The sequence below is a fragment of the Chrysochloris asiatica genome, unplaced genomic scaffold (genome assembly GCF_000296735.1).
Source record: "Chrysochloris asiatica unplaced genomic scaffold, ChrAsi1.0 scaffold00446, whole genome shotgun sequence".
Lineage (NCBI taxonomy): Eukaryota > Metazoa > Chordata > Mammalia > Afrosoricida > Chrysochloridae > Chrysochloris > Chrysochloris asiatica.
The window spans coordinates 631154-641147 of NW_006408964.1; the positions used below are offsets into that span (position 1 = coordinate 631154).

Below are 9994 nucleotides of genomic sequence, written 5' to 3' on the forward strand. Positions count from 1 at the left end.
ACCCAGGAGTCAAGCTAGAATGTGAATCAGGTTACTGAGCAGGACCAATCCTCTCCACCCAGGAGTCAAGCTAGAATGTGAATCAGGTTACTGAGTGGGACCAATCCTCTCCACTCAGGAGTCAAGCTAGAATGTTATCAGGTCACTGAGTGGGACCAATCCTCTCCACTCAGGAGACAAGCAAGAATGTGAATCAGGTTACTGAGCGGGACCAATCCTCTCCACCCAGGAGTCAAGCTAGAATGTTAATCAGATTACTGAATGGGACCAATCCTCTCTACCCAGGAGTTAAGCTAGAGTTTTAATCAGGTTACCGAGTGGAACCAATCCTCTGGTTTCCCTCCTGTCTTCAAACAAGTCCACAACCTAACCCCTCCCTGATTCTGACTCCATATAAATTTGCATTGCCCTGTATTTGGGGCTCTGAATGTGGAGAAGCTAGCTCCTCTGAGCCAGCTGGCTTAATAAAATCTGAAACTGTTTTTCATCTCTCTGAGTGTCCTCAGTTTCTTCAACGACAGATCAAGAGCTGCTATGACACTCTTGAATGTAAAACTATTGTAATATTTCAATACATCATTCTGCTACATTTTTTATATATTAAAAAAAAACTGTATCTGGAGGAAAAGAAACAGGAATACGAGACTTGTCACCAAAACGCACTGCCATCTCGAGTCGGCTTCCACTCATAACAACCCCACATAGGACAGAGTCGGGGAATTGCTCTTAGGATTTCCAAGATGGCCCTTCTTTCTGGAAGCAGACAGCCTCATCTTTCTCCCACACAGCAGCTGCTGGGTTTGAACCACTCTCTTTGACTGATGTCTAATCCATGGTATCACCAAGGCTCCTTCTGGGAGCTGCAAAAAGAATAAATAAGTAAATAAATTCATGGGAGCCAATTTGCTATTTTATCTCTATACCATATGCGTTTATAGCTTGCCTAAAACATTTTGGAAATAGCATTAAGACATGTACAAAGAATGGGGGCCCCTGGCAGTGGCAGATGGTTAACAAACTTGGCTGCTAAGCAAAATACTGGAGTATTTGTGTTCTTTCAGAGAGACCTCAGAATAAAGGCTTCCAAAAAAAAAGCAGCAACTGAAAACCGTGTGGAGTGAGGTTCCACTCTGACAAACACGGGGCACCATGATGTGTCTGACCCAAGCCATGAGATTTTCAATCACCTCATATACAAGTGAAAGTTGGACAGTGAATAAGGAAGACTGGAGAAAAACTGATGCATTTGAGTTCTGGTATTGGAGGAGAAATATTAAAAGTACCACAGACTGCCAAAAGAACAAACCAATCTGTGTTGGATGAAGTACAGTCAGAATGCTTCTTAGAAGCCAGGATGGCCAGACTTTGTGTCTCATACTTTGGATATATTATCAGGAGGGACCAGTTCCTGGAGAAGGACATCATGGTTGGTAAAGTGGAAGGTCAGGAAGAAAGAGGAAGACCGCCAATGAGATGGGTTGGCACAGGGGCAGCAGTGATGGGCTCAAACATAACAATGATTGTGACTGGTCAGTGTTCCATTCTGTTGTTCACAGAGTCACTATGAGTCAGAACCAACTTGCCAGCAACTAATAAACAAAACATAAATACAGGTCACATTCTGACATCAAGGACGCTCACAAGATCAAAATCAGAATACTACCCAATTGTGTAAAGTTTTGAACAGAAAAGCTCTTCCTTGTGGATTGTTCCAGAATCCTAAAGCACACTTGTGTGGTTGGGTTTAAGATGCTCTTTGATGTTGAGTGGTTCCAACCTATGTCCCTACCACAATGGGCTCAACCATGGCAACCATTGTGAGGGGAGTGCAGGACTGGGCAGTGTTTTGTTTGTGGTACAAGTTGTCGTTGTGCATCACGACCAACCCAATGGCCACTAAGTAGAGCAGCCTCTCCTCTTTGCAGGACAGATCCTGGACAGTTTGAACAAGGAAGGTGTGGCCAACAGGACTCTTGTTTACTTTACATCGGATCACGGTGGGTCTCTGGAATCCCAAGTTGGGAACCAACAGTATGGCGGCTGGAACGGGATATACAAAGGTGAGGATCAAAGATACCAGACCCAAGTCTCCAGGTTTTCTGAGTTTCCGGAGCCCTGGTGTGGCCCCATGGGATAAAGCACAAGGTCGGTGGTTCAAACCCACCAGCCGCTCCTTGGAAACCCTAGATAAGGTTGCAATGAGTTGGAACGAACTCGATAGAACCTAACAACAACAGAATTGCCAACCCAATATTGGGAAGCAAATGTCAACTCAAAAGTGCTGTTTAGTCAAATCTGACTGATAGCAACCCTGTATAGGGTTTCCAAGGAACTGCTGGTGAGTTTGAACTGCCTTGTGCTTTAAAGTCCAATACTTCTCCCATAGCGCCACACCAGGAGTCCAGCCCATAAAATAGACCCAAGAGGAGCATGTTCCTTAGAACACTTCATTCTATGAGATCAAAAGGACAGCATTTGCCCAAAAGCAAAGACCGGAAGTCAGGAAAGAAAGGAAAATACAGAAGGAAAGAAACGTGAACTTAGATCAGAAACAGGGAGAATACTGACCCCTTGTGGGGAATGTACGAACTTCATGAGATGGGAAACGCGTTTGCTCCGTCAACTTTTACCTAAAGCACAATTTAAATTTTTTTAAAAATGAGTAATAGGGGGATAGAAATATTAGCAAACAGATAGTGATTGAAGACTATGATGAACGTAATATGATGATTGAAAACTATGATGAAGGTCGTTGAATTGTACAACTATAGCAAGTTGGAGTGGCAGGCGGTTGGTTACGTATTTATCCATCACAGTTAAAACCCAGAAAGGTCTCATCTGATGTGTAATCGTGTCTTTTTCTGTTGCTACTGTAACAAAGGAGGCAAAGGCATGGGCGGTTGGGAAGGAGGTATCCGGGTCCCCGGGATCTTCTGGTGGCCGGATGTACTGCCGGCCGGACAGCTGATCCACGAACCAACCAGTCTGATGGATATTTTCCCCATGGTGGTCCATCTGGGAGGCGGCCAGCTGCCTCAGGACAGGTACATGAGGGTAGGGACCACCCTCTCCTGAGTCTCTGAGAACAATCCTTCACGATTTTCATAGTTAGGCACCGAAGCCATACAGCACTGTGAGACTATTCCATCAATTCTGATGATTTTAAATATGCTGACACCAATTTCCCAGTTATTTTCCACTGCTGGCGCCCCCGTGTGTGGAAAAGTAAAAGTTCGTTCCATAGCGTTGTCAGTGGCTAGTTCTTTGGACATAGATAACCAGGTCTTTCTTCCACCTCTGGATGGAAGAAGACTTTCCGCTTCTTTCTCCCACGGAGCGGAGGATGGGTTTGAACTGCTGACCTTTTGGTTAGCGCTTTAAGCAGCGTGCTCCAGGGCTCCTAACATACACATTGCAGTATTATAGAGTTGAATCTAACTCATAGCAACCCTATATAGGGTTTCTGAAATTTTTCAATCATTACAGCAGTGGACAGCCTCATCTTTCTCCCTTGGAGCAGCTGGCGAGTTTGAACCACCAACTTTGCAGTTTGCAGCCCAGTGCCTAGCTCACAGAGACAGCAGGGATCCTTAACACACCCTTTTAGGGGACTCCGAGCAATGTACAATATCATCTAGTTTCAGACCCCAACCACCCACTCCTGTGGGCGAGCCAAAAGGAACTGGCCCCCTTGCCTGGGGTCTGGTGTAGCGTCGGGCATCAGTGCCCTTTTCCGTCCTGAGACCCCCACACTAATGCCCACAGAGTCACAGACGGCCGGGACCTAACCGCCTTGCTGCTCGGAGCCACGGCACGCTCCAACCACGAGTTCCTGATGCATTATTGTGAGGGGGTTCTGCACGCAGTCCGCTGGCACCAGAGGAGCAGTGAGTAGGGAGCTGCGCCCAGGGACCCCAGGGGAGTGCCCACCTGGCCGAGGGACCTGAGGAAACTGTGCTTCTCATTGCATTCTTCGGTTGTTTCTTCCTCTCCCTCCTGCATCATCCTTTCCAGCAATCTGTCAATCATGTGGGTGTGGCCTCGGTGGGGTGGAGAGAGGAGGTCAGTCTCCAGACAGCATCACTGATGGGATTGGAATTGTTCCTCTCTCCTGCTTCCCATCATGGTGGGGTGAGAGCTCCTACCGTGACACACCCACCCACACATCTATACCTAACTGGACTGGTCAGACTTTCTGCTTTCACTGATCTCTGTTTTAAGAGTCCAGCTCCTAAGTATTTGCTTTTAACATCTCTGGTTTTGAACTTTGATGGATTTCTGCTTCTGCTTTTGTCTTCTGATAACATTCGTTCACTAATGAGTCGCTTGCACTTCACGTTATCTGTTGGGATCCTACAATAGTTTCTGTTTTGTGTCTGGCTAATTTCGGTCAGCATCTCATTGTACAGGTTAATCCATGTGGTGGTGTGGCTCAGGATCTCATTTCTTTTTCATGACTGAGTAATACTCCATTGTGTAGATGGACCACATTGTGTGTATCCATCTTCTGCTGATGGACACTTGGGTTGTTTCTTTTTCATGACTGAGTAATACTCTATGGTATGAGCAGACCACATTGTGTGTATCAATCATGTGTGGATGGACACTTGGGTTGTTTTTTTTAATGACTCAGTAATACTCCATCATGTGGCTGCACTACATACACTGTTTGTCCATCATCTGTTGATGGACACTTGGGTTTTTCCTCTTTATACCTGAGTAATTCTCCGTTGTGTGGATGGACCACATTGTGCTTATCCATCATCTGTTGATGGACACTTGGGTTGTTTCTTTTCATGACTGAGTAATACTCCATTTTTTGGATGGACCACATTGTGTTTATCCCATCGTCTATAGATGGACACTTGGTTTGTTCTTTTTTGCTTTGCTATGTTGTTAAATGTTATTGAGTCCGTTCTGACTCATAACAACCCTGTATAGGGTTTGTGAGGAACAGCTGGTGAGTTTGAAGCACTGACCTTACGGTTCAAACTGACCTTGTGGTCTAGTTCTTATCCTACAGCCCCACCCCAGGACTCAGTTTCTTTTTTATGGGTGAGTAATAGTTCATTATACTTATGGACCCCATTGTGTTTATCAATCAATTGATAGTCTGTTTTTTGTTACTGAGTAATACTCCATTGAATAGATGAACCATATTGTGTTTATTCATCATCTATTGATTGATACTTGGCCTGTTCCATTTTTATGGCTGAGTAGTATTCTATTCTATGGGTGGAACCCATTGTATGCATGGACTAACTGTATTTATCCATCATCTGTTGATGCGTACCTAGATTAATTGTTTTTCATGCCTGAATAATACTCTATGCTATGGGTGGACCACACTGTGCATCTCCATCATCTGTGGATGGACACTTGGGTTGTTCCTCTTTACGACTGAGTAATAAATACTGCATTGTGTATGTGGATCACATTGCCTGTAGCTATCATCTGTGGATGGACACTTGGGTTGTTTCTTCTTTATGACTTGAATAATACTCCATTGTGTGTCTCCTTCATCTATGGATGGACACTTGGGTTGTTCGTCTTTACGACTGAGTATTAAATACTCCATTGTGTAGGTGGATCACATTGTTGATGGTGCTGTAGATGTTGTCGTCTGTTGATGGACACTTGGGCTGTTCTCTTTATGACTAATAAATACTCCATTGTGTGAGTGGACCACATTGTATGTCTCCATATCTGTATGTAGATGACACGTGGGTTGTTCCTCTTTACCACTGAGTAGTAAATACTGCATTGTGTATGTGGATCACATTGCCTGTAGCCATCATCTGTGGATGGACACTTGGGTTGTTTAACTTTGATAGCTGTGTAATACTCCATTGTGTGGAAGAACTACACTGTGTTTGTCCATCATCTGTTAATGAGTATCTAGATTACTTCTTTTTCGTGACTGAGTCATACTCTATTGTGTCGCTGGACCCATCCTCTGTTGATGGGCAATGGGTTGCTTCCACCTCTTGGCTGTTGTGAATGGTCCTGCGACCCAACAACACCCCTTTTTTTTTTGTCTCTGTCACCCTCTGCATCTCTTCATTTGTGCTTCTTTTTCCCAGGAGGGACTATTTGGAAAGTTCATTTTAAGACCCCCAAGTTCCACCCGGAGGGCGCCGGTGCCTGCTATGGCAGAGGAGTCTGCCCATGCTCCACGCCAGAGGTCACTCAGCACGACCCACCGCTGCTCTTTGATCTCTCCCGGGACCCTTCAGAGGTCCATCCACTCACCCCGGCCACGGAGCCTTTGTTCCACGAGGTCTTGGATCGGGTGTCCCAGGCTGTGGAGGAACACCAGCTGACACTCACCCCGGTGCCTCTGCAATTGGACACGCTGGACAACATCTGGAAACCCTGGCTCCAGCCATGCTGTGGCTTCTTCCCCCTGTGCCGATGCAATCGAGAAGACGACCGAGAATAAATATCAGCCAGCAGAAGTGGACCCCATTGCTGGGTTTCTCTTAGGGATTGAATTGTGTGCCCCTATAGAGTCCTGGGGTGGCACTGTGGGTGGATGCCATAGACTGCAAAGTCAGTTTGAGCTGCAAGGTTGGTGGTTCAAGCTCACCAGTCGCTCTTTGGAAACCCTCTAGAGGGTCGCTGTGAGTCAAAACTGACTCGACATAGCCCTTATATCCATGGATTCATGACGGCCCCGGAAGTGTCAGAGTAGAACTGTGCCCCATAGGATGTTCAAGAAGGCTGGGACTTTGTGGAAGTAGGTGGTTGGGTTTTTTCTTCAAAGGAGCCTGCAGGTGAGTTTGAACCACCAACCGAAAACCACCAACCAAAAGCATTTACACTTTTTCAGCACACACAGTGTTCCCCTGAGTCACATTCAACTCACTGTCGCTGACTACCAAAATGACTGATGTACAGATGTGATCAGATTTGGGAAGAAGGTTTTCTTTGTTATGTGACCCAGGTTATGTTGGCATGGGGACTGTCGTACATCCTAGTCACTTTTGAGAAATAAAAAGAGCAGATTAGACAGAGACAGGGGCTGCAGAACTGTGGATTCTGACTGACACACGCTGACACTTTCTCAGGCTGTAAATCAGTTTGGTTTCTTTTTAACGCTTTTATTATGAATTGAGTGAAGGTTCACAGAACAGATCATCAGTTTTACACTCAACCAATAAGGTGGAGGCTCAGAGAAAAAGTGGAAGACCCCCAACGAGATGAGATGGATTGGCCAAGTGGCAGCATCGATGGACTCAAGCGTGGCAACCGTAGTGAGGTTGGCCCAGGATTGGGCAGTGTTTCGTTCTGCTGTGCATAAGGTCACTATGGGTCAGTACCGACTCAATGGCACCTAACAACAACAACAACATTCACCAACAGCTCACAGCATTGGGGCTTTATGGCCGGCAGAGCATCAGTGGACCAATGCCCCAAATGCTGAGCTCCCCGATACAGCTTTGGTTCGTACTAGCTTTATACAGCATTACATGGGCTGAGTGGTGAGACCACCGTGGTTCTCTCTCATTGGCAGCGGTTCCTAGACAGATACTTTTTACAAAAGCAGAAGTTCTTAGTTTCCTTTGTGTGTGACCTAAGCCTCAGGGCCTTATGGGAGTGCCCTCCTCCCTCTTGTATACTGCCCCCTTGTCACCCATGTTAACATGAACAATTTTCCCTCCCTTCCCCACCCCCATCACAGGTTGATTTACTGTGAATTGAGTGATGGTTTACAAGGGAGAACATCGGGTTTGCACTCAACCTATCATATTTTGTTTCATTGCAACGATTCCAATCCCCTCCATGCATCATCATTCGACAGTATTTGCCTCAATTTCCACCACCACCCCCTTTTTTTTTCTTGTACACAGAAACATGCAGGGATATATAATCATGTAAACAAGCAAAGGGTGCTTTAAATCTTTATAGGAGGAGAAAGCCTCATCTTGCTCAAAGGTGTTTGAGGATCCAGAAAAACCTGTTTCCAAATCAGCCCCCAGAGGCACGGAGATCCTGGGATTAGAGGGGATGAAGGAGAGAGGCGGGGTCCTGGTGTAGCTTTGTGAGTTAATGTGCCTGACAACAGCTCAACAACCTGCACAGGGTCACTATGGGTCAGAACCAACCGACTCAATGGCACTTAACTGTGAGCAACGTCCATACCCTGATTATTGACAAACGCGCAAGAAATCCAATATGTACTCATTTTAGCAAGAATAAGGTTTCCTTCATTCGATTGTGTAAAATCTGGCGCCCAACCCAGTTGTTACTGGCAAACTTGAGGCCTGCCCTGCTCGCAAAGAGTTTTACTCCCTTATCCGGAGAATATTAAAAGTACCATGGGCTGCCAAAAGAACCAACAGATTCATGTTGGAAGAAGTACAGCCAGAGTGCTCCTTGGAGGCCAGGATGGCCAAACAAAATATGTCTCTCATACTTTGGACATATTGTTAGAAGGGACCAGTCACTGGAGAAGGATATCATGTTTGGTAAGGTGGAGGGTCAGAGAAAAAGAGGAAGACCCCCCAGCGAGGTGGATTGGCCCAGTAGCTCAGCAATGGTTGTGAGGTTGACCCAGGACCGGGCACTGTTTCTCATTCTGTTGTGCATAGGGTCCTATGAGCCGGTACTGACTCATGGCACCTAACAACAACATCTAGAGAAAGCCCCTCCTCCGGTTCCCCTTTTACTGCACTTTTCAGTCTACCCAGAATGTTCCTACTAGTCCTTTCTGGGAGCATTCTCATTTAAACTTAGTTTCCCCCTTTTCCCATGGACTTCCCCTATGTCCTTGGTGGGTGTATTCTTATTCTAAAACTTCAAGCCAATCAAACTAGTCTTCCTGTCCCCTGAGCTCCTTTTGTGACACTAGTTTGCTACCCCCAAGACTCCCCTTATTCCTGAAGATGGACCACCCCAAGATCTTCTTCTCACACAACAAGAGAGGCGCCCCAAAACACTGGTTTCTCAGCCCCTGGTGGGCAGGCAGAGGGCATTGTAGGATAAAATCGGGACTAGGGCCTGAGCAGGCGGCCTTCCCGCCGGATCCACAGCGCAGATGGTAGCTCGCAGAGAGTGGAGCGGTGCGCAACGCTTGCTCCCAGGTGCAGGGACCCAGGACGCAGCCAGACCCGAACACGGAGGGTAGCGGGACCCAGGGGAGGAGAGGGACTAAGAAGTGCCCAGTCCTGCGCGGCGATCCGCCCCCCACCTACCCCTTGAGTCATCAGCCCCTTTGCCCTTGCTCCCCTTCAGCCCCGTTTGGCCCCCCTAATTCGCCAGGACACGCCCAGTCCTCCAGTTCCCCACCTCAGACCGCGGGACCCCACCATCACCAAGTCCCGGCCCCACCACCTGAATGAAAGCTGTGACGCCCCTCCCACTCCACCCTATAAGGCGATGTGACCCTGCCCCTCCCCCTGTATGGCGGTATGAGCCTCCCACCCCGAGAACCTGCCCTAGCCTCTCCCCGCCCTCACATCCCCGTCGTGGGCCGAGACCCTTGGGTGCTGTCCGGCTGGGGCGCGATTAAGGACTCGGAGGGGGCGGGGGAGCCCTGCTGGGGTCCCCGGGACGCATTGCACACTGCAGACCCGAGTCAGGATCCAGACCCGGGTGGCTGCGAGCGCTCCTTCCGGGTCTGCCCCTTTGGGGCGGGGAAGCTTTGGGTCCGGCCCGGGGCGCTCGGAAGGCCCTTTGGGGCGCACGCTCTCTCGCCTCCCTGGAAACGATCGGTTTCAAGCTGCGCTCGGAATCCTGGCCTTAAACGTTTTCACAAAAAAACTCTGGGTAGCTGGTTTCTAGGGGCATCTCTATCCCCTAGAGTATCGATTCCAAATGTAAGTCACCCTTCTTCCCGGACTCGGGGGGGCCCAGTCCCAACAGGGTGCAGCGGGAGCCACTGGGGGAGGGGGTCTGCCGCCTAACCTAAGGGGATCCACAAAGACCCCAAACTCGAACAGACCGAGACTTTAAACGAGAGTGCTGAAGTTACTGGGGGGGGGGGGGGGGG

General features: G+C 47.9%; 2 protein-coding genes across 2 annotated transcripts in view; both read left to right on the forward strand.

Moving 5' to 3' along the window:
- Positions 1-6442, forward strand: part of ARSE (arylsulfatase E (chondrodysplasia punctata 1)) — a 14724-nt gene extending 8282 nt beyond the window's left edge. Inside the window, exons 6-9 of the mRNA XM_006877241.1 lie at positions 1926-2060; positions 2882-3044; positions 3766-3887; positions 6084-6442. Of these exons, the coding sequence (XP_006877303.1) occupies positions 1926-2060; positions 2882-3044; positions 3766-3887; positions 6084-6442 (779 nt within the window). The remainder of the gene's footprint in view (positions 1-1925; positions 2061-2881; positions 3045-3765; positions 3888-6083) is intronic.
- Positions 6443-9413: 2971 nt separating this feature from the next.
- The window catches only part of ARSD (arylsulfatase D), a 24412-nt gene continuing 23831 nt past the window's right edge, over positions 9414-9994 (forward strand). Inside the window, exon 1 of the mRNA XM_006877242.1 lies at positions 9414-9673. Coding sequence (XP_006877304.1) covers positions 9414-9673 — 260 coding nt within the window. The remainder of the gene's footprint in view (positions 9674-9994) is intronic.